A 24,459-nucleotide genomic window follows, 5' to 3' on the forward strand; every position below is an offset into this window, starting at 1 on the left:
ATCTTTATGGTGTAACCAACACTGCTCTTACATAGGGGAATTCAACCTGAACTGGACGCCCAAAAAGCCTACTCACCTGGTTCCAGTTGGAAAAAAATCGAGCGGCCTGGAGACTCCCCAGCTGCCCCTCAGGTAAGTTATGGGAGGCGGTGGGGGAGAGAGGAATAGTTTTGAAAGGGGATTGGGAGTGAATGTTGGACAGGAGGCTGCGGTACCAGCAGTCCTGACTTTCTTTGTGGGGTCCAGAGAAGCATTCCTGCTTCTCCTGGCCCCACAAGGATAACAACTTGTACTTATCTTTTGGAGCCTCAGCTGCTGCCAAACGGATTATGTACTGTGATTACTCTGCTCAGTATGTTGTCTTCTTGGTCCCACCTAAGTGATAGGTGTCTGATTGGTGTAGATTTGAGGTAACCACCCAATTCAGGTGTGTGCCTCAACCACCCAGGGAGTGAGTGACATAACCTAGGCCACAGGGTGGCAATAGTGTGCTGCTTTCATTTCAGCTCCTGTTTAGCCTGGTTTCTACTGGTAGAAGGAACCCCACCATCACCACCACCAATAAATTCAGCATTAAACGATATTGCATCGTTTAATTTATGGCTGAAGGATGGACTTTAGTCTAATTGACCTGGGGTAGGATTTAGCTGACATATTCAATCCAGGAGTCTGGGGTTGAAATTAGTGGGAACTTTGTTCTGCCTGCCTTAACACGGATGTGCCTGGTATCTACAGTCTTGGGATTGTTGACAAAACTCAGACAGTGCAAAGCTGTAAATCTTGTGCAAGGCAAAAGTCAAGAAGATTCAAAGAAACTTGAAGTAGACAAAAGTCCAAGGATTCTCTTTCTTACAAACTGAACTATTATTAGAATTTACTGAGAGTTATCCACATGCCAAATAGAAGGACAGCACAGCCTCATCTGCATAAAGAGTAAACAGAACAGTGGTGCTGACAAGCAGCGTGGCGTGAGGAAAGCGTACCATAAAAATCTTGGAACATCATACTGCCTTCCGATATGAAGAATTAAAAAAAAAGTCCTTCCTTATCAGTACGTAACCAACAAAACTTACACTGGAATTGAATAACGATGCTTACCTGTCTCGGTTATAGCCTACTTCAGCCGTGACATTTGGAGTAGGAATGAGAAGATCTACTATCCCCATCTCAAGTTCCTGTTTAAATTGTATTTTAGAAAATCAACAGTTCATACACATTGATCTGAACAATGAGTAAAAACATCAGATGCTGCAACTAATCACGCAAAACTCAATTATGGGTTCTAATTCACTGAAGAAAAATGTTTAATCTTATGGCAACAATAATCTTAAATTTGCTGTAATTTTAATTAACTTTATCTATGGTCCAAATGCAATTTGTAATTGCTGTTTCTTACTAAAATTCTTTAGAAAAAATAGATCCAATTGGCTGTTATTCAGTCTCATTCTTTCATTGATTAGAAAAACGTAGACAAAACACGTGGTTTAATTACCTGACATATCTCTGTGATGGTGTCGTCAAATACTCCACCAGCATCATCCGCACCCTCTCCCACCAGTTTCACCTTCCAAGCACGTGAAGGTAATCGCAGGTCTGATGCGTTGAGTTTAACCACTTGTCTAGCAATCTGTACAAAGATAGGCTTACATTTGCGGCCCCTATTGGGAGACAGGACAGACGTGAAATATTGCTGCCAACTATAGAAATGGTTTTCATCATTTACGACAAAGATAAACAGGAGCTTTTAGATTGTAGAAATAAGCATTTTTACACAGGTACCAAAGTGAAACAATGCACAGTAAAGAAAATTAACAACATTCACCTGGTAGATATCCTTTTCACAGTGATCTGGGGACCATAATTTTTGCCTTGCACCATTGTCTTTCCTATGGAACGCACCATAGGAAGAGTGTACACTCTTGGTGCTAGCAAAGGCCTTAGTTGTCCCTGGACTATTCCCCATGTTCCAGCATTATAGTGAGATGTACTATTCTGTAATTACAAATGTAAATATTCATTATATGTTTTTAAATCTGTAAAGTATTTACTGAAGCTTTATTATTAAGTGTTAGTTTTCCTATTTAGATATTCCAGGCATTACTAACCTGATTGTTTGGACTAAGGTTAAGTAACCTCCAGGAAGAGTACATGAGGTCTGAGAAGTGGTACAGCAAACGTAGCCTGGCCCTGATCGTTTCAATATTTGTTTCCTTTAATGAGCTGTACTGGGGTGGAATAGAGTCTGGCAAACCTAGTTGCAGAGGCACAGATACACCTATCAAGAGAAGGAGCAGATTTTCACATTAGACAGATAACACAATTCATTCCAGCAGGACACTGACCCAATTGTCGCAGGATGCATTTAGGAAATAAGTTTTTCACTACACAATCCAGACTCTTAAAACTATTCACATTAAAGCAAGCTGCCCACGTTTTTTTCTGGATTACTTGCTTTGATGTGGAGTAGAATGTTCGATTCCCAAGGAAAGTGAAAAATTCTTGCTTCATAGAAAAACCCTACTTGGAAGCAGGGTAAATAAAAATAAACAAGAGCAAAAAATTAATCAAGTCCGTTAATATCTGGAAAGGTTTATGTTGGGGGTGTAACACTTCACCAGGACACAATTGCACTGATTTTTTTTTCCTCGAAGGACATTGTTCCTGAGACGTGGGTGATGTTGGCAAGGTTCCATTTATTGCCTATTTTCAGTCACGAGATTTACCGGATTCAATTTCACAATGTTGAGATTTGAACTCTCAACCCGTGGGTTACTCGTCCAGTACCATAACCTCTGCACTACTACACACATCAATGGAGACAGGGAAATTTAATGTCAATATTTATTTATTCATTCATTCATTCAGAGAACACTGAGGAAAGGACATATATGGATTTTTAACATAGTAACTTTATTTTTTATCCTTTCATGGGATGTGGGCATTGCCGGCAAGATAAGCATTTGTTGCCCATCCCTAATTGCCCATGAACTGAGTGGCTTGCTAGGTCATTTTAGAGGGCAGTTAAGAGCCAACCACATTGCTGTGGATCTGGAGTCGCATGTTGGGCGGGCCAGGCTAGGAAAGGATGGCAGATTTCTTTCTCTGAAGGACATTAGTGTACGAGATGGGTTTTTAAAACATTCAATGATGGCTGACATGGTCACCATTACTGAGACTAGCTTTATATTTCAGATTTATTAGTTGAATTTAAATTCCACCAGCTGTCATGGTGGGATTTGAACCTATGCACCCCCCCCAACCCACCTGGCAAGAGCATTAGCCTAAGCCTCTAGATTGCTAGTTCACTACATTGCCATGACACCACAATCTCCCCCTAGATAGTGTCAACACAACCACTGCTTGGTTAAGTCAACTTTACCTAGGCCCAGAATACTGTCAAAAATGTGTCATTTTTGACAGACACCCCGATTATAACTGATCAGCAGTAGATAGATAAATAACTTACCTACCATAAGTGCTTTCAACTATTATTGTTACCTGTCAATCTGATGACAGTGGCTCATTTAAATGAACCTTGGCTCAACAAGGAACATTAACAATGTTCTAGGATAAAGTTGACACAAGACATTTTACATTTATACTGTTAAAAACTATAGTAAAAGTTAAAAATCTGTAAAGGCCAACTTAAAAAAAATCCTTTTTGTTTTGTGTGTGCAATTAATATTCAGTACAGTAAACTAACTCCTAGTCACTGGCTAGATAGACGTAACCATTTTCATCACTGAAACCCTTCAATAGTTATAGCCTACAGCAAAATGAAAGATAAGCCATAATCTCTTCACCTGGTGCTCTTGGTGGTACTGGAGGGGCTGTCCATGCTACACTGTGGCAACGGCCTGCTGAAATCTGCCGAATGTTCTTTCCCTGGAGTGCGGTGACTAGAGTTGGCTCTCTTACATGATTGGTATGGCCCAATCCCAGCTGAATAGGAGGTAAAGAAGGAACAGAAATGGAGAAGTGGAAACAAGGCACTGCAACAAAAACCTTCCTCTAAGCACTTATTTTTCTGCTGAATCTTTGCTTAGAATGTTTTTGATAGTTAGTTTTCATCTTAAAATGCTTCTAACTACATTGATATAAAAGGGAAAAGATAATTCTGCTTGTAGGCGGTTCAGTGGTTGAATTGTGGCACACAGCAACACTTGAAAACCAGTTTAAAATCTGAAGGGGAACATAATCTGCATAACCCTTTCCTACACACACAAAGTCACTGCAATTAGAAACTGCGCGCACATGTAGTGCCTGATGGTGACTTCTGCTGTGGACCCTGGAGTATGGAGACTATATTATAATATCTATAATGGTCATCCATGCTACTAGTGAGACATTGCAGGCAACTTCCCAGTTAGAGGAAGACTGGAAATCCAGTCAGGTGTCTGGTCAAGGTAGGGGTAGGACTGGGGGCAGGGCTGGGGGGTTGCTAGAAGTACCAGTAAAAAAAAGTAACTATTCCCATTATTCCCTGTAAAATTGGCCAAAAATCTTTGTAAATGAAGGCCTGATCCCTCCCGCCAGCGTGCCTGTTTTCATGGGGTACACCAATGTACTCTAGCAGATTCCCAGGCTGAAAATGATGCAAGTCCTGGAATGGGGGTTCCCTCTCTCCCAGCCATTCCCCCTGACACTAGTGCTGTTTGGTGTAGACAAAGGTCAACACCTGAGATTCTTGGCCTCCACACATAATATCAATTTTCTACTTAATCTGCTAGGGCAGTGTTCTGCACACATGATCTCCAAAAGTAGTCAGGTCAAAGTCAATACCTATCCATCTCCAGGAGAGATATCCAAATGTAGCAGCTCAGGAACCATTGCACCCCATGAAGTATAATGAAGGATATGACATCTCAGTCTACAGTTTGTTATAACCTTCAATATCATTCCCAATGAGACTTCTATTCTGGTTTGTTTATTTTGAAGGAGTTTATATTTTCACATCCTCAACTGCTGTTAGTGAGAATATGTTTCACAATAGGAAATCTCCTTGCTTGCTTGTGGCAAGTTGATTTTGCACTTATGTTCTCTAGTTATATGGTCATAGCCCAAGTCAAAAAACCTGCATTATGGATGGGTTAAAGAGGTGTCCATACTGTCAAGATTTCTTACCTGCCCTTCTGAATTGCTTCCCCATCCATAAACATCTCCAGGTGAGGAAAGGCCCAGTGTGTGCTCAGCACCCACAACTATATCCTCAATAAAGACTCCATTCAGAGCAGGTACTAGCTGAGGCCTGTTATGATTGCGGGCACGGCCCTCAGGCAAGCCAATCAGGCGGTCTGTTAGCATAGAAGAGGATCCATCAGATTTTGAACAGTGCATACTGTGCGTACTCTGAAGACAACTTCAGATCATTTCCACCTCCAAACATAAATCAACAGATTCAACCAAATTTGGCAGAGGAAGACCATTCTTAAGATACTGCTTCTTTACAAAGCCATCTGAATACATGATTTTCTCCCTTTCCCCCATTATACATATAGGAAAAGTAAAGGTTAGTATCTAAGCTTCTCCATGTAGTTTTCTTGAGGCCAACCACAAAACCAGCTCCCAGATGCAAACTATGCACTGATCTTAAGTGCAGACAATCTGTAATAGTGTACCATGTGCAGATAAACCTGCTTATTAACTCTGATAGCAAGCAGAATTTCTACAATGCACCCATGTCACGTTAGTTTAGTGTGTTACACTAGTCTATTAAACAGATGCAGCAATTTACAGAAGTGAGCACAAACACTGAGTTGCTGAAGTCAGTCTAAATAACTGAGCAGCTTTCAAATTCAGGAAATGGTTAGGCAGACAAAAGCAAATCAGTTGACTTTTTTAAATTCACTTTCATTGCAGGACTTTCTAAAAGAAAGCATTTTCAGAATTAAATTACTGCTAGTTGGTGTGGGGAAGACACTACTTAAATCAGAAAATGATTTAAAAGGATGGAATATTATCTAAGGTGTCAAAGCTCATCTACATCACTAAATTGCAATGGCCAACAATGCTAACCCTTGTTCAATAATCCAAGGAGATGCACGGTTAGGTCAATGGGCAGAGAGGTGGCAAAGGGTTCAATGATGGACACAAACAATGGATGGCAAATTCCATAAAACAATACCAGGGGAATACCAATGTAACCTGTGCTGTTTAACAAACATTGTCAATTTTAGGGCTATCTTGATTAGTTTATGCTGTACTTCGTTGTTGGTAAATAGTTTCAGTGATGTATGTTAAACCATCTCTAACACCTAGCTGAACTGCAAGACTTCTCTCAGTTTATTTTGTAATGAATGAAAAGGAATTCAAAAATCACTATTTCCTCAGTTTTGAAGCATTGATGATTGGAGTCTTGATTGATAATTTTGCATATTCTATCTGGTCAGGGTGTGCTCAGCTAATTGATTAATAAACTGACTGCTATGCTATAAAATTCCATAGGGATATTAATTCGTTTTTTAATCCCTATACCAATCTCCAGAAATATTCTTCAGAAACTTGGAAGCTTCAAGGCAAACGATATCCTTCATGGAAGGGATGGGTAAGGGGAAGAAAGAGGAAGAACACTGCTAGCCTTTCAAACTGTTCTAAACTTTTAAAAGAAGATATTTCAACTTCCCTAAATTATATTTGGGCAAAAAAGTTACTAATAAAATCCAGTGGGAAGCTCAAGAAATGCAGAGGCAGGAAAGAGCGAGGGGGAGTCATGAATGGCTCAGCACCCAAATTCCAGTTCGTGGCTGGCAAACTGAAGCATGAGTTGCTAACTCACAGCACAGACCCCACAAGGCAGCAACGTAGCATGCCTAGCAAAAGATGGCAGTGAAAAAGTAGAGGTGGAAAGTGACCTTGACTATCACTAACAGTGCCAGTCCTTTGGTAAGATGTCCTTGCAGCAGACAGCACAGATCCGTAACTGGAGTTCTGTTGACCTGGAATGGGAGAAGTCATTTCCCCGTGGTTACCACCAGGGTCAGCAATTCTGTTGATGTCATGGTGGAGCTGGAAATCCAACTCTGATCTCCCTTCTATCAATTTATACCACTTCAATCATTAAGTCCTGCGATTAAGGCAATTCAAAAATTAACACTATCCTTCCATCACTAACCCGGAACTGATACATCTCCTGTCCGACCTCAACTGAGATTTTCCTCTCAGCTGCAAAAATCTCTCCCTTTCTCCCATACCTCTAGAATTCCAGCCTTTTCCTCTTCACCACTAATTCCCAAGTGCTTCAACTCTGTCCCACAAACTGCCCTTTTGGGGAATCCCAGGTTTGCTCAGTGATGTTTCTTCACTGACTTGTAAACAATACCTTCCTAAAGCAAAATACAGTCTACTCCCAATAATCTGAAGCTGTTCTTCGTGCTCGAAAAAAGAAAATCAAATTATCCAGTAATTCCAATTCAGTAATGTGAATAAAACAGGAAGTAGAAATGTACGGTGTAACAAGTTAAGAGGAGTGTATTGTGTGTTTAGGGGGCAGTACCAGTGAGATTTTCTGATCAAGAGATGCAGATAATCAAACAATGGCACATGATAGAAAGATACTGCCGCTTACAGTGCTTGATGGGGTATTGTGCTGTCAAAGTGGAGCAGCAGTATTACAGAAAACGGCACTGACCCCAGAGTGGCCCCATGGCTGCCAAGTTTCACATGGAACTTCACTTTGAAAAATTCTCAGTTGTAAAATAGAACTTAAGTTAGTCATACAGTTTCTATCGCCATTTGCAATGAATTAAAAGTTATTTTCTAGTGCCATTCTAAAATTAAATTTTGAAAAGCCTAGATAATAATCTTACCTTGGCCAAAGGTGTACACGTGGCCATCTTTTGTCAGGGCAACAGAAAACTGGGTGCCACAAGCAACCTTTTTAATTCCTACTCCACACAAAACATCCACTTTCTGCAGAAAGAAGTAAAAAAACTTTAAGACCAGAACAAAAGAGAGAACTATGTAAAGACAACAGGATAGCCGAATTACATAATTCATCAATTAAGAACATTATTTTCCTAGACTGTTCTCAACACTGAACTGGAAAAATTGTCCAGCTATATTCAGTCAGCAAAAAGAGGACAAATCCAATCTAGCTATTCCCATCCCATTAGATTACTCTCAATCGCCAAAGTGATAGACGGTGTCATCGACAGTGCTATCAAGCGGAACTTACTCAGCAATAACCTGCTCACTGATGCTCACTTTGGGTTCTGCCAGGACCACTTGGTTCCAGACCTCAATACAATCTTGTCCAAACATACCTAAAAAGCTAAATTCCAGAATGAGATGACAGTGATTGCCCTTGACATCAAGGGACCTGAGCAAAACTGGAGTCAATAGGAATCAGGGGGAAAACTCTCTGCTGGTTACAACCATACCTTGTACAAAAGGAAGATGGTTGTGGTTGTTGCTGGGCAATCATCTCTGCCTTGGGGCATTGCTACAGGAGTTCCTCAGGGAAGTGTCCTAGGTTGAACTATTTTACCAGCATCAAATGTGGGGATATTCACTGATGATTGCAGAGTGTTCAGTCCCAATTGTAACTCCTCAGATAATGAGGCAGTTCATGTCCACATGCAGCAAGACGTGGACAGTATTCAGACTTGGGCTGATATATTGCCAGTTATATTCGCATCACACAAGTGCCAAGCAATGACCATCACCAACAACAGTGAATCTAACCATTTCCCCATAACAATCAACAGCATCACCATAGCTGATTCCCCACCATCAACATACTGGGGGATTACCATTGACCATAAATTTAACTGGATATCAATATAGGTAAGTGCTGCGTCTACAAGAACAGGTCAGAGGCTGGGAATTCTGTGGAGAGTAACTCACCTTCTGACTCCCCAAAGCCTGTCCACCATCTACAAGGCACGTCAGGAGTGTGATGGAATACTTTCCACTTTCCTGGATGAGTGCAGCTCCAACAACACTCAAGAAGCTTGACACCATCCAGGACAAAGCAGCCCACTTGATCAGCGCTCCATCCACCACTGGCACACACTGACAACAGTATGTACCATAAACAATATGCACTATGCAATTCACCAAGGCTCCTTTGACAGGGCTGTCCAAAACAGCGAGCTCTACTACACGGAAGGGGCAAGGGTAGGCATCTGGAAACTCCAACACGAAGTTCCCCATCAAGTCTAACACCAACCTGAGTTGGAAAGGTATCACCGTTCCTTCACTGCTGCTGGGTCAAAATCCTGGAATACCCTCTCTAACAGCACTGTGGGTGTACCTACACCACAGGAACTGAAGCAATTTAAGGTGGTAGTTCACCAACACTTTTTCAAGGGCAGTTAAGGATGGGCAATAAATTCTGGCCTTGCTAGCGACACCCACATCCCATGAATGAATTAAAGAAAACGTTACTACATAAGTTGACTGTAACCTCAAATATTATGATTTATTTGATGCAGTCACAAAGTAGTGCTGGAAAGATAAAAAGCCATGCAGATATAATAACAAAAGGTTGGTAACACACACCTGAGGTGAGGACTTGGCTGTTGAGTTGCCTAGGCCAAGCTTTCCATAATCTCCATCACCAAATGCCCAAACCATCATCCCATCGGTAGAGACAGCTAAAGTGTGATTTAAACCACATGCAACCTGGAAAGGAAAACCTGGCAATTTAAACTGAGGAAAGATATCAGATGCCAATAATAATACACTGGAGGACAAATAGTAACAACACTTTTAGTTTGTTGTTTACTTTTGCCCGTTACACCAAATTTCTCCCATCCTCTCCCATATGTGTAGACATCCATGGAATTAGGGTTATTGGGTGTTGATACCTTACTGGGGTGCATTGCACAGCTTTAGGTCACCCCCCCGCACTGAGCCTCATCCGAGTGGCCATCATTTAAGGCCTGCTCCAGTGGTTCAGATGGGTATTAATGATTCTAACTGATCCCATGGCTCTATTGGAATGAAGAGCAGGGAGTCCTCCCAGCACCTTCACTCGATGAATGTTACCATATGATAATTTAATAAATCATTCTTCACTTTCCTATTTGTGGGATCCTGTTCAATGCAAAACAGCTGCAATGTTTGCAAAAATCAGTCACAGCATTCAGAAGCATTTAGTGTTATGTGAAAGGTGTGATAAAGCAGGACACTAGTACAAACTTTTACTTCTTTCTAACAAGACCCAAATTTATTTTTTGAATATATACATTTCTGGTTAGACCATAGTCTTTTAAATCTAGTGCGGTAACTTATTTCCTCTTTAAACCTCTGTTTCTCCATCTTCCTCTGCTCTGCTCCTCTAAAGGTCCTCCTTAAAAAAACACCTCTTTCACCAATCTTTCAATCTCCTGCTGCCCTCATCTGCTAAAAGTCTTCACTATTCCAGGGTCACCTGGGGCTTCTGAAAACTGTTCACTTGGAATTTACATTGAGCCTAGGCTTTCCACATGCAGTGTCATGATCGAGTGGCTATTTAAGAAAAAGATACTGCATGTTCTCAAAACCTGAAATAAAAACAGAAGATTCTGGAATTACACCCAGAAGAACAGTTAGTGCCTGTGGAGCGATAGGACAAGTTTTGAAATTCCAGAATACTGATTGGCCCTTTGTGTATGTCCAGCGTAACTCTATTTATGGTCTGATCATTTCTGACTTGAATGAATCTTCTACAGGAGGTGGTCTTAAATATCTCAATGTAACTACAATCTTGCTGATGGGCTACAGTGTCAACGACACGTTGGAATTGCTTGCAGTGCCTATACATGTAGTGTTCTTCTATCACCCCCAGGTTATGCAATCATTGTGAAGGCCTAATCCCTTGGTACTTTAAAACGTAATACCATACCTGTCCAACTTGATAGCCTTCTAATGCTGCTACTCTCTCGGGCAGCTTTTTGTTGGATGTGTTACCTAGTCCCAAACGACCATAATCACCATTTCCAAATGTGAACAACTTCCCATCAGCTGTAACGACTGCTGAATGCTTAAAGCCACAGGACATCTGTTTGAAACAGAAACAAACAAGTGAAAAGGGCACTCAGTACAGCACATTCCTCTGCTACACTGTGTTAACTCAAAGTTATTACAATTACGCAGCTCTTCCTTGTGGCTTTTCCCTGCCTGGTTGATGCTCTGTAACTTGTAAAGGACCTATTTTTATTTTTCTTGGACTGTGGCTTTAAAAACTACCATGGCCGCAGTTGGAAGGCACGTTCACAGGATGTGGAATATACAACGTTGCTATCACCTGGAACAGAGTGTGGCCAGGTTGGACAAAATGGTGCCGGAAAGTACTCCTCAACTAAGAGGAACTGCCTAGCAACAACATTTTAATTGGCTCTTGATCAGGTGACCAAGGTTGTGTGTGATGGCAGTGAGCAGAGAGGTCCTAGCCCGCATAGAGAACACACCTAAAACCTCTCTCTTGTGTGTAAGGTTCCAGTAAATCTACAGGCTAGCTGGCTGGCTTTATCTTCATATCTCTGTAACCTGCTCTCTCTGAAAAACCCCTGTCAAGAGAAAAAGGGGAAAATCACCAGTAGAGACATTGAGCTGAATTCTCTGGTCGGCGAGCAGAGGTGGGGCCCACTCGCTGATGCGTAAAATGACGCTGTGCGCCCGCCGAACTGTCAAAAGCCTATTAAAAACTAATTTAAGCAATTAAATGAGCTGCCCGTCCAACCGTGGGGGGCAGGCAAAGAGCCCAGGCGGCCTTCGCATTTTTCATGGAACCTCATCCACGGGCGGGATGAAGTTTCATGAGGGGTTTAAAATTCAATAAAACTTTTTTAAATAATTAAAATAATGTGACAGTGTCACATGAGGGGACATGTTTTAAAAGTTTTGAATTACTTTATTTCAGTTTTTAAATATCAAACTGATCTCTGAGGCACTTCGGAGATTTCTGCGCTCGTTCGCGCACATGCACGAAAGAGAGCTGGCCCCGACTCGGGGAATCCCCCCACCACCACCCGCACAGGGAGCACTCAGCACTTCTGGGCAAGCGTCACGCTGGGTGGGCCTTAATTGGCCCACCCACGTAAAATGGCGGTGCAGCCCCGATGGGGTTCATGCCTGCCCCCCGCACCCCCCCCTCCCAACATAATTTTTGGTTGTAAAGATACAGCAACTAACTCCAAGGGAAAACTGTCCAATTGAGTAGTGTGCGCCAAATCAATAGGCGGTTTATTCGACTTTAAGCCTTCCATGTTTGGACTTTGACATATTGTTATCTTCAATATAACGTGGACATATAAACCACGACTGATAATCTCTAGGATGTGATGGTAGGGGAAATCAGCTACTGTATAGCAATGCTACTGAAAGTCAGGACTGATTGATACTCTTTCGAGTTATCAACAGTCACAGATTGCAACTCTTTTGAGTACAATCACAGTTCTTGGTTTCCAGCAGTGGGACGTGAACCCACAACCCTCTGATTCAAAGGCGAGGGTGCTATGAACTGAGCCACAGCTGACACCTCCAGGACTGATTGATGGGGCACTTGGCGATGACGCCATTGAAGATCAAAGGGAGTGGCTGAACTTTCTCTTTTCTGATATGGCCATTACCAGGCAATTATGTGGTGCGAATTTGTTTGACACTTGTCAGCCCACAGTTGTATGTTATTCAGGTCCTGCAGTAGGCTGATTTCAGTTTTTTCATTCTCAGCGGAGTTGTGAATGGAACAAAGCATTGCAATCTTCAGGAAACAGCCCCACTCTTGGCCTTGAAGCAAAGGGTAGCAATTCTCACCATTGATGAGAGATTTCTGGAATGGCTAATGGCAGCATTTAAGATGCTGCGAATGGCCTTCAGACAGTGCATTGACAGGGGTGACGGACAATAGACAGGGTATATCACAGAATCGTTACGGTGCAGAAGGATGTCATTAGGCACATTGTGTCTGCACCAGCTCTCCGAATGAACATTATGACTCAGTGCCATTCTTCTGCCCTTTTTTCAGTAACCCTGCACGTTGTTTCTATTTAAATAATCATCTAATGCTCTCTTGAAAGCCTCGATTGAACCTGCCTCCACCACACTTCCAGGCAGCTCATTCCTGAACCACTCGCTGTGTGAAAGTTTTTTCTCACATCGCATTTGGTTTTTTTGCAAATCATTTTAAATCTGTGCCCTCTTGTTCTCGATCCTTTTATGAGCAGAAAGAGTTTCTCCTTATTTATCTAACCAGACCCCTCATGATTTTCAGCACCACTATCAATCTCCTCATTGCCTTCTCCTCTCCAAGAGGACAGCCCCAACTTCTCCAATCTATCTTCGTAACTGAAGTTTCTCATCCCTGGGACCACTTTAGTAAACCTCTTCTGCATTCTCTCCAATGCATTCACATCCTTCTCAAAGTGTGGCACCCAGAACTGTACATAGTACTCCAGCTGAGGTCTAACTAGTGTCCTATACAAGTTCAGCATAACCTCCTTGCTCTTGTACTCTATGTCCCTATTAATAAAGCCTAGGATACTGTATGTTTTATTAACTGTTCTCCACCTGTCCTGCCACCTTTAAGGACATGCACATATACACCTGGGTCCTTCTACTCCTGCATACCCTTTTGAGTTGTACTCCTTATTTTATGTTGTCTCTCCATGTTCTTGCTACCAAAATTAATCACCTCACACTTCTCTAAATTGAACTTCATTTGCCACCTATCCGCCTACTCCACCAACTTGTCTATGTCCTTTTGAAGTTCTACATGTCCTTCTCACAGTTTACAATGCTTCCAAGTTTTGTATCATCTGCAAACTTTGAAATTGTCCCCTGCACACCAAGATATACATCATTAATGTACATCAGGAAAAGCAAGGGTTCCTATACCAACCCCTGGGGATCTCCACAGCAAACCTTCCTCCAGCCCGAAAAATATCCATTAACCATTATTCAGCAAATTTTGTATCCACGTTGCTCCTGTCCCTTTTATTCCATGAGCTATAACTTTCCTCAAGTCTGTTGTGCAGCACTGTATCAAATGCTTTTTGTCCATATACACCACATCAACAGCATTACCCTCATCAACCCTCTCTGCTACCACTTCAAAAAAACTCCAGCAAGTTAGTTAAACACAACTTTCCCTTAAGATATCCATGCTGGGGCTTCCTAATCAACCCATGTTTTCACATGACAATTTTATCCCAAATAATTATTTCTAGAATCTTGCCCACCACTGAAGTTAAACTGACTGGTCTGTAATTGCTGGGCTTATCCTTAAACCTTTTTTGAACAAAGGTATAATGTTTGCAATTCTCCAGTCCTCAGGCACCTCCCCTAATTCTAGGAAAGAATGAAAGATAATGGCCTGTGCCCCTGCAATCTCCACTCTTATTTCCTTCAATATCCTTGGATGCACCTCATCCAGTCCCACTTCCTCATCAACTTTAAGTACCGACAGTTTAACAAATACCTCCTCCTCATCAATTTTAAACCCTTCTAGTGACCTCCTCTATCACCATGGCCTGGGTAGCATCTGCTTCCGTGGTAAAGACAGGTGCAAAATATTCATTTAGCATCTCAGCCATGTCCACTACCTCCATGTGTAAATACCCTTTTTGGGCCCGAATTGACTCTCCTTTTCCTTTTACCATCCTTTTACTATTTATGCGCCTAAAGATGACTTTGGGATTCCCCTTTATGTTGGCTGCCAGTCTTTTCTCATAATCCCTCTGCTTCTCTTATTTGCTTCTTCACCTCTCCTCCAAACCTTCTTCTATTCAGCTTGGTTCTCAATTATATTTTCTACCTGACACCTATCGTAAGCACACTTTTTCTTCTTTATCTTAATTTCTACCTCCTTTTTCATCCAGGGAGTTCTGGATTTGTTTGCCCTACCTTTCCCTTTTGAGGGAATACACCTTGGCTGTGCCTGAACCATTGCTTCTTTGAAGGTAGCCCATTGTTCAGCTACAGTTTTTCCTGCCAACCTTATCCGACCCCAGCTCTGTTCTTGCCCCATTGAAGTCCTCTCCGCCCCCAGTTAATTATTCTTACTCTGGGTTGCCCATTGTCCATTTCTACCGTTATCCTAAACCTTATGATACAATGATCACTGTCTCCTAAATATTCCCCCACTGGCACTTGATCTACTTGGCCTATCTCATTTCCAAGAACCAGGTCTAGCAGTGCCCCCTTTGTTGTTGGGCTGGACACATATTGCTGTAGAAAATTCTCCTGACCCACTCTAGGAACTCTTGCCCCTCGCTACCCCTTTAAGGATAAGCCCAGCAATTACACTACCACTATCTCAGTCTATATTGGTATAATTGAAGTCCATTATAACTATATAATGTTTGCACCTCTCTGTAATTTCCCTGCAGATTTGTTCCCCTACATCCCTCCCACTAGTTGGCAGCCTACAGACTACACTGAGCAATGTAACTGCACCTTTTTGCTCCTTAGTTCGAGCCAAATTAGTTCTGTCCTTGAACCTTCTGGAATATCCTCTCTTTCTCCAGCACTGCAATGCTTTCCTTAACCAATACAGTCACCCCTCCTCCTCTTCCTGCCCCATCTTTCCTGAATACCTTGTACCCAGGAATATTTAACACCCAGTCCTGCCCTTCCTTGAGCCAGGTTGCTGTTATCGCCACAACATCATAATTCCACATGGCAATCTGCACCTGTAACTTCCCAATCTTATTTACTATACTCCACGCATTCATATACATGCGGCATAACCTGATTTAGACTTCGTTACTTTCTCCGGTACTCCAAATCAGTCGATTAACTATTTTTCTAGTGCTATCTGTCCCTCCTAGTATTTTGTGCACCTTTGTGCTCTCTAATATTCTCGTCTGATTCCCACAGCCCTGGTGAGTTAATTTAAAGCCCTCCCCAACAGCACTAGTAAAACACCCCACAAGGAACTCAGTCCCGGCTCTGTTCAAGTACAACCCGTCTAGCTTTTACAGATGCCATCTCCCCCAGAGCCAGTCCCAGTGTCCCAGGAATATAAAGCCCTCCCCTCTTGCATAATCTTTACAGTCATGCATTAATTGGTCTTATCCTCCTATTTCTGTATTCACTTGCACATGGCACTGGTAGTAATCTGGAGATTACTATATTTGAGGACCTGCTTGCTAATTTTCTACCTAGTTCCTTAAATTCTGTCTCAGGACCACATTCCCCTTCCTACCTAAGTCATTGGTACCAACGTGGACCACAACCTCTGGCTGTTCACCCTGCCCCGGAAGAATGTCCTGCAGAGTTCAGGGACATCCTTGATCCTGGCACCAGGGAGGCAACATATCATCCTGGAGTCACATCTACGGCCACAGAAAAGCCTGTCTGCTCCCCTAACTAATGAATCCCCTATCACTTTTGCTCTTCCTTTCTCCTTCCTGCCCTCCTGTACAGCCGAGCCACACATGGTGTCTCAAACTTGGCTCTGACTGCACTCCTCTGGGGAGCCAACACCCTCACCAGTATCCAAAATGGAAAACCAATTAGCGAGCAGGACACCAGGGGACTCCTGCACTACCTGTCTGGTTCTCTTGGACTGCCTGGCGGTCACCCATTCCTTCCATGCTCCTAACCTGCAGTGTGACCGCGTCTCTGAACGTACTATCCATGTAGCTCTCAGCCTCGCAGATGCGCCACAGTGACTTCAGCCGCCACTCGAGCTCAAGTTTCTGCAGCTGGCAGTATTTCCTGCATATGTGGTTGTCTTTTTTTTTGTAAAAATATACTTTATTCATAAAAAATCTTCAATCACATTTAAAACCATTTCAAAAACAACATCACAAGGGTACAATCCAGGTTAAACTTTTACAAAATGTATCACCAGGTGCATCAGTACAAACAATATTACAATCATTTACAGCCTTTCATTTTGATCTGTACAGCCCGAGGGGCTCTAAACAGTTTCCGGTCTCTCGGTGCGCTGTGGTAGAAAGGTCTTAGACAGCGACCCTTCCCCATTGCGCCTTTGCGGCAGCTGCCCCAAGCTTTAGTGCGTCCCTCAGCACGTAGTCCTGGACTTTGGATTGTGCCAGTCCGCAACAATCGGTCGGGGACAACTCTTTGTGCTGGAAGACCAACAAGTTCCGGGCAGACCAAAGCGCGTCTTTCACCGAGTTGATGATCCTCCAGCTGCAGTCGATGTTTGTCTCGGTGTGTGTCCCTGGGAACAGCCCGTAGAGCACAGAGTCCTGTGTCACAGAACTGCTCGGGATGAACCTCGACAGCAACCACTGCATCTCTCTCCAGACTTTCTTTGCAAAGGCACAATCCACAAGGAGGTGAACAACGGTCTCTTCCCCACCACAGCCACCTCGAGGGCAACGTGCAGAGGGGGTGAGACTCCTGGCGTGTAGGAAGGATCTGACGGGGAGGGCTTTTCTCACCACCAGCCAAGCTACGTCTTGGTGCTTGTTGGAAAGTTCTGGCGATGAGGCATTCTGCCAAATGACTTTGACAGTCTGCTCGGGGAACCATCCCACAGGGTCCACCCTCTCCTTTTCCCTCAGGGCCTCTAGGACGTTACGTGCTGACCACTGCCTGATGGACTTGTGGTCAAAGGTGTTTTTCTGCATAAATTTTTCCACCAGGGACAGGTGGTACGGCACGGTCCAACTACTTGGAGCGTTCCGCGGCAGCGTGGCCAGACCCATCCTTCGCAACACCGGGGACAGGTAGAACCTCAGCACGTAGTGACACTTGGTGTTTGCGTACTGAGGGTCTACGCACCGCTTGATGCAGCCGCACACAAAGGTGGCCATCAGTATGAGGGCGATGTTGGGCACGTTTTTTCCCCCTTTATCTAGAGGCTTGTACACCGCGTCCCTGCAGACACGATCCATTTTCGACCTCCAGATAAAGCGGAAGATGGCTCGAGTGATCGCCATCGCGCAGGAGTGTGGAATGGGCCAGACCTGCGCCACGTACAGCAACAGCGAGAGTACCTCACACCTGATGACCAGGTTCTTACCCGCAATGGAGAGGGAGCGTCGCTCCCACATGCCCAGTTTCCTTTTCACCATAGCCACTCGCTCCTTCCAGTTTCTAACGCATGCCCCGGTCCCTCCGAACCATATCCCCAGCACCTTCAGGCCGTCAGCCCTGACAGTGAAGGGGACAAAGGATCGGTCAGCCCAGTTCCCAAAGAACATGGCCTCGCTCTTCCCACGATTTACCTTGGCTCCCGAGGCCAGTTCGAAATGGTCGCAGATGTGCATCAGTCTGCGCACCGACAGCGGATCCGAGCAGAAGACGGCGACGTCGTCCATGTACAGGGAGGCTTTTACCTGAGTGCCTCCACTGCCTGGGATCGTCACTCCTCTTATGCCCGGATCCTTCCTGATGGACTCTGCAAAGGGTTCTATGCAACACACGAAAAGGACAGGCGAGAGAGGACAGCCCTGCCTGACTCCAGATTTAATCGGAAAGCTATCTGTTTCCCACCCGTTGATTGAGACTGCGCTACTGATGTTAGTGTAGAGCAGTTGGATCCAATTTCGAATTCCCTCCCCAAAGCCCATTTTGGAGAGCACATCCCCCATGTAGGTGTGCGATATTCTGTCAAAGGCCTTCTCCTGATCCAAGCTGATGAGGCAGGTATCCACACCCCTGTCCTGTACATAGGCAATCGTATCCCTGAGCAGCGCCAGGCTGTCAGAGATCTTCCTGCCTGGCACAGAGCAGGTCTGGTCAGGGTGAATCACCAATTCCAGAGCGGATTTGACCCGATTGGCGATGACCTTGGACAGAATCTTATAGTCCATATTCAACAGTGAAATGGGTCGCCAATTTCTAATTTCCTCCCTTTCCCCCTTGTGCTTATAGATGAGGGTGATGATGCCTTTCCTCATGGATTCTGACATACTGCCGGCCAGGAGCATACTCTCGTACACCCCTAGCAGGTCTGGGCCGATCAAGTCCCACAGAGCCGAATACAACTCCGCCGGCAAGCCGTCGCTTCCGGGGGTTTTACTCTTCTCGAAGGACTCGAGGGCCTTAGTCAGTTCGTCAGGAGTTAGCGGTTTGTCTAGGCTCTCCCGCGTACTGTGGTCTAAGACCTCCGTGATAGAGGACAGGAAGGACTGGGAGGCCGTGCTGTCCGTGGGCTTCACGTCATACAGTCCGGCATAAAAGGATTTGCTGATCCTCAGAATGTCGGACCGTGATGACTTTACTGAGCCGTCTTCTTCCTTCAGGCTGCTGATCACAGAGCGCTCTCTGTGTACCTTTTGGAAGAAGAAACGTGAGCACGTCTCATCCTGCTCCACGGAGCGGACTCTGGAACGGAAGATGATCTTGGAGGCCTCCGAGGCAAAGTGCGAGGCTTGCTGGCCCTTCACCTCTTGGAGCTCCTCCTTGACATCGACCCCCATCGACCGCAGCCGGAGCAGATTCTGCATCTTTTCCTGGAGTCGGGACATTTCCCTCTGTTCCTTTCTAGCTTTCTGGGTGCCTCCATATGTGGTTGTCTAGGTCACCAGTAGTGTCTGCTACTTCCCACATATTATAGGACACGCATTCCATAAGACGGAGTTGCCCTGCCATGTCTTAACCATATTTTACTTTGATTTACTTATATTACTTTGCTCTACTGGCCCTGACTTCCTCTTATTCCTGGTGTTTCTTACTCAAATCCAAGTAGCTACTTCTTTAAAAATAATATGCTTTTCTACTTTACAGCTATTTAAAGATACTCCTTAACAGCAGTTTCTTACCAACCAATGAACTTGCAATTTTCCTGTGATTCACTGTTTGATTTTTTTTTAAACTCAGCTCCGAGGGGGGAGGTTTACACCCAGGTCTGTTTCTGCTCAGCTGCTTCTGTTCCCAACATAGAATAATTCCTATGTATACCACACCTATTTCCCCCATGTACCAAATTCCCACGTGAGCCTAATTCACTACTCTCAGGCTCCATCTCACTCTGGAATAGCTGCCTGCCTCCTTGCATGCCCCTTACTGACTGTCTGGTTTGAAAAGCCTCTCTCTTTTATAGACCCTCTGATGAGTCATTTGCTAGTTTAGCCCCCTGCTACAGTAGTTAACACCACTTGAACCAACTGCTTTCAGGTGATTGGCAGATAACTGCCACTCTAGTCAGTTCTCTACTTAACAAGCTAGCCTAACACTTATTTATATCAGATCTTGATTCTTAATCTATAGTTAAGCCTGAAAAGGACTTACCAGAACTTACCTGAACCTAAGCTGCTACTCACTCGGACTCCGCCTCACTCCGGCATAGTCGCCCAACTCCTCGCACACCCCTTACTGATCCGTTAGACAGTGGATGTGTCAATGCCAGGATCAATCTTGCCCTCAATAGTCAATTAGCCAAATCCAGTCATTTATTAATTTACAGCATCCCTATTTAATAATTATCCAACACGATCTCACCTGAACAACCTCCTCTCCTTGCAGTGCCTCAATCTGCCGAGGTCTGCGCTGCCGATCACTGTTACCGTGGCCCAGCTTCCCATAATCACCATCACCCCAGCTGAAGACTTCACCACTTTCAGTCAGAGCCATAGAGTGACCATCAGATCCACAGGAAGTCACTAGCTGAGTTACTACAAAACCTGTGGTGTGCACAACATAAGCAATCGGGATCACATAAATGCAAATGTGGACATTGAAATCATAATGATTAACAAGAGAGTATTTTTTAGCTATTAGTGCTAGGGTTCCCCTAACAAGCCTTTAATTGTACCTTGTAGTGCTGAAATGACAGTCAATACATGAAGATCATCTGAATTTCCTTGACCAAGTCGACCATAGCTACCTTCTCCACATGCCATCACTGTTCCATTAGCCTGGATAACAAAAGTGCAATTCTGCCCACAAATAACCTGCGGATAACAAATGACTTAAATAAAATTACTTAGAATGCTCAAGCAACCATGTTTTGGCAGTACCGCATTTTACTTCCAATCAACTCCGTTAAAAATCAGCAATGATCCAAAAATTAAGATGGTTAAGATAAACTTCTACAGGGTTGCTGTGCAATGAGCATTTATTACCATTTTAAATTCCATTGGTCATGTTAATAATAGAGAACCATGAAACATTCTCCCCTTCATGGTCTACAGAAAGTAAATTTGCTGCAACACCAGCACAGCACAAAGGTTGCTTCAGTTTGGCTTAGGAGTCTAATGATTTAGTGTTTAGAAAACAGAGGTCAAGAGCTCCTTGCAAATGTTTGTAGCAATCCCCTGTTCAAGTTCTCCATTAATAACTTTCTTTTAATTGCATGGTGTGCTTACACTCAACAATTTAAATTCAAAAGTCAAACTAATTATTTCACCATACCTGCTGAGCTTGCGAAAATGATGGTGCAACAGTGGGAACCATTACATTTCTTCCAGCTTCTGCCAACTGCCCGTGGCGCCCTGCTCCCCAAAGATAGACGTCACATTTCCCTCCAAGGTGCCAGTCCTAAACAAATATGACAGATCTGCTTTAACCTTTTGCAGTACCATTAAACATAGGGGTGAACTATATTTGCAAAAATAGCTGGTTACCTCTGGCCGAGACGATGCCCAGGACATAATTTGTTCATCCATTCCAGTAAACCATTTACTATTATCCTGTAGTTGAAAAGAATGACAATATATATGAAGCATATGCAAAAAGTCTTGGTACAGTCCCTACTTAGGTAAAGTGCACTTTTACAAAAACTTTCTAGGTGTATAAAGTGATTGCATGAGCATTTTAATCCCTATTACAGAATAGGGGCCTCAGGATTACTGGAAAATCAGCAAACTCATGGACAAATGTAATCTAACAGTTAGTATTCCAAAAGCAAACCCTATGTTTACAGCATTGTCAATTGATGCAAATTAATCTGTCTATGGGCAGAATTTAATGTCCTCCCCCTAGGTGTGTTTGGAGGTGGGGGAGGAGGAGAGACATTTAATTAGGTGGAAAGGTGATGGATGGGGCCCCGCCATCTTCCTGCCTCTGCCCCGATTAAGTCCAGGGAGGGAAGGCTTACAGAAGGCCTTCCCACCCCGCTGCCAATTAAGGACCTTACGTGGTCAATTAATACCCACTTAAAGGCCTCATCCCGCCATGACTAGTATTAAGCCAGCAGTGGGCAGGGGGCTCCCTGTGTGGGCAGCACGACAAACAAACCCTTGCGGGGCTCCTAGGGGTTGGGGCAGGGTCCCTAGGTTAAAGGTACTCAGTGCATGATCAAGGAACCCGGCATCAGGAACGGGGGAGGGTGGCCGCTGAGGGGTATTCCCCTGCCCTTGCTGCTGACCGCCCCCAACCCTAATAAACCTCATTTCGCAACCACCCCTCCCGCCATTGCTCACCTGTGGCCTGGGATCCAGTGAATGCTAGGCCAGTGGTGGGTGTTGTCCTGGGAGCAGTCACCGCCTCTTCAGTGGCACTGCCTTTCAATAAAGCTGCCAGCCTTTTTTTTGACCGGCGGCTCTTGGCACTCAGAAGTTTTGCCCCCACGGTTCTCTATTCCGGTAGAAGGCCCACTGCTGGCCTGTCAAGTGCCTGAGTGGCACATGATGCAACGGGCTTTCCCTAAAGGAAACAACATGCGGCTCTCACCGGCTCTCTGGACAGTTACGAGACCCATGTTGCCTCCATTATATACCACCCAATGTTTCAAAGGATGGTGCCAACGACAGTGCAGCACTCCGTCAGCCCTGCATTAAAGTGTCAGTCTAGATTTCGTACTCAAGTCTCCGAAGTGAAATTTGAACCCACAACCTTCTGACTTAAAGGTGAGAGTGCTACCAACCAAATAACAGCTGACATATCCCAGATTTTATAGGAACATGGGAGCAGGAGGCTGCAATTTGGCCCCTCGAGCCTGCTCCACCATTCAATAAGATCGTGGCTGACCAGATTATGGTGTCAGCTCCACTTTTGCTGTCTGCCCCCTATAACCCTAGACTCCCTTGCCTAACAAAATCTCTCACATCTGTCTCTTCAATTATCCTGAAGAAATATAAGACCAGCTGGTTGAGTTGGTACACTTCAACAAGTTTATCTGGTGAGCAGCTGACCCATGCAGAGCAGAAGAATCCCAGATTTCTAAAGTATGCTGAGTTAGTCCTTGGGCTCAGGGGATCCTGAGAGGGGATAATCAGCCAAAATTCCCACTCTTGATCAATATGGAATGACCCTTGCTGAAGCGTATGTGTGTGCGGGGGGATCGGCAGGGTGTTTTTTCCTCTCTCAGGTCAGCTGCTTCCTAACATGGGCTTAATTGGGATGATCTGATTAATGCCTTGTCTGCCAAATATGTCACGGGGATGAGCATTAAATTCTGCCCATTGTGTCCTCTCAGGTGGATGTAAAAGGTACCATGGCATTATTTCAGAGAAGAGCTGGGAGTTCTTAACTTTCAAAGAGAAAGGTTACCTGATCATTATCACATTGTGAATTTGTGGGAAGTGTGTGTGCAGTATTTTGCGCACCATAAGAATGACTATACTTGACAAAACTACTTATTGGTTGTAAAGACTTTGGGACATTGAGGTTGTGAAAGATGCTAAGCAAATGATTTTTTTCCCCTTTCTCGTAGGCAGTCTGTGAAACAATGAAAACTTGTATTTATGTAGCCCTTTCTATGTAATAAAATGTTCCAAGGCACTTCATATGGGTACATTAAAAAAATTATATGGCACTGAGGTAAATAAATAAGGAAATATGAGGACAGATGACCATGGGCTTGGTCAAAGAGGCAGGTTTTAGGAGTAGATGAGATGAAAGCAAGGTCAAGAGGCAGAGAATTTTAGTAAGAGCTTAGGATCCAGGCAGCCAAAGGTACAGCCACCAGTGGTGGAGCGATTAAAATCAGGGATCCTCAATAATCCAGAATTAGAAGAGCACAGATATCTAAGGGTTGTGGGGCTTAAGATTACAGAAATAGGGAGGGGGGAATCTATGGAAGGATTTGAAAATAAGGATGAGAATTTTAAAATTGAGGCATTACTTAACCAGAAGTCAATGTGGTTCAATGAACTCAGGGATGATGGTTGATCAAGATTTGATGAGATTTAGGTCACTGGCAGAATTCTAGATGACCTCAAGCTTTCATAGGATGGAAGTGGGAGGCGAGTCAGGAGTGCATCAGAATAGTCAAGTCTTAAGATAGCAAAGGAATGAATGAGGGTTTCAGCAGATGAGCTGAAGCAGGGATGGAGTCAAGGGGTGTTACAGAGGTAGAAATAAGTGATTTTAATGATGGCATGGATCTATGGTTGGAAGCTCATCTCAGGGTCAGATATGAGGTTGCAGTCTGGTTCAGCCTCAGACAGTTGGCTACGAGAGGGGTGGAGACAGTAGCTAGGGAGTGAAGTTTGTGGCTCAGACTGAAGGCAACAGAAACAAGGGATTAGATGATAGATTCTGGAGTAACAGAAGCATATCTCAGCCTATCTGGATTAATAAAGGATAGATCTCTGCTCGAATTGTAGCCTGTGCATAGAGCACATGGATAAATGCGGTTCCAAAAACACTCCAGAAGCTCAACATAATCCA

The 24,459-nt window shown here is 44.0% G+C and overlaps 1 protein-coding gene across 9 annotated transcripts in view; it reads right to left on the reverse strand.

Annotated features, from left to right (window-relative positions):
* herc1 (HECT and RLD domain containing E3 ubiquitin protein ligase family member 1) overlaps positions 1 to 24,459 on the reverse strand; it is a 228,449-nt gene that overhangs the window by 12,237 nt on the left and 191,753 nt on the right. For all 9 annotated transcript variants that reach the window (XM_078532511.1, XM_078532510.1, XM_078532507.1 and 6 more), the window contains 13 exons: positions 21,471 to 21,536; positions 21,259 to 21,384; positions 20,660 to 20,798; positions 20,347 to 20,528; positions 10,829 to 10,984; positions 9,502 to 9,624; positions 7,806 to 7,908; positions 5,125 to 5,294; positions 3,804 to 3,942; positions 2,106 to 2,275; positions 1,823 to 1,992; positions 1,493 to 1,658; positions 1,099 to 1,175 (listed from right to left, as the gene is read on the reverse strand). In XM_078532511.1, the coding sequence (XP_078388637.1) occupies positions 1,099 to 1,175; positions 1,493 to 1,658; positions 1,823 to 1,992; positions 2,106 to 2,275; positions 3,804 to 3,942; positions 5,125 to 5,294; positions 7,806 to 7,908; positions 9,502 to 9,624; positions 10,829 to 10,984; positions 20,347 to 20,528; positions 20,660 to 20,798; positions 21,259 to 21,384; positions 21,471 to 21,536 (1,787 nt within the window). The remainder of the gene's footprint in view (positions 1 to 1,098; positions 1,176 to 1,492; positions 1,659 to 1,822; positions 1,993 to 2,105; positions 2,276 to 3,803; positions 3,943 to 5,124; positions 5,295 to 7,805; positions 7,909 to 9,501; positions 9,625 to 10,828; positions 10,985 to 20,346; positions 20,529 to 20,659; positions 20,799 to 21,258; positions 21,385 to 21,470; positions 21,537 to 24,459) is intronic.

The sequence above is a fragment of the Cetorhinus maximus genome, chromosome 30 (assembly GCF_964194155.1).
Source record: "Cetorhinus maximus chromosome 30, sCetMax3.hap1.1, whole genome shotgun sequence".
NCBI lineage: Eukaryota > Metazoa > Chordata > Chondrichthyes > Lamniformes > Cetorhinidae > Cetorhinus > Cetorhinus maximus.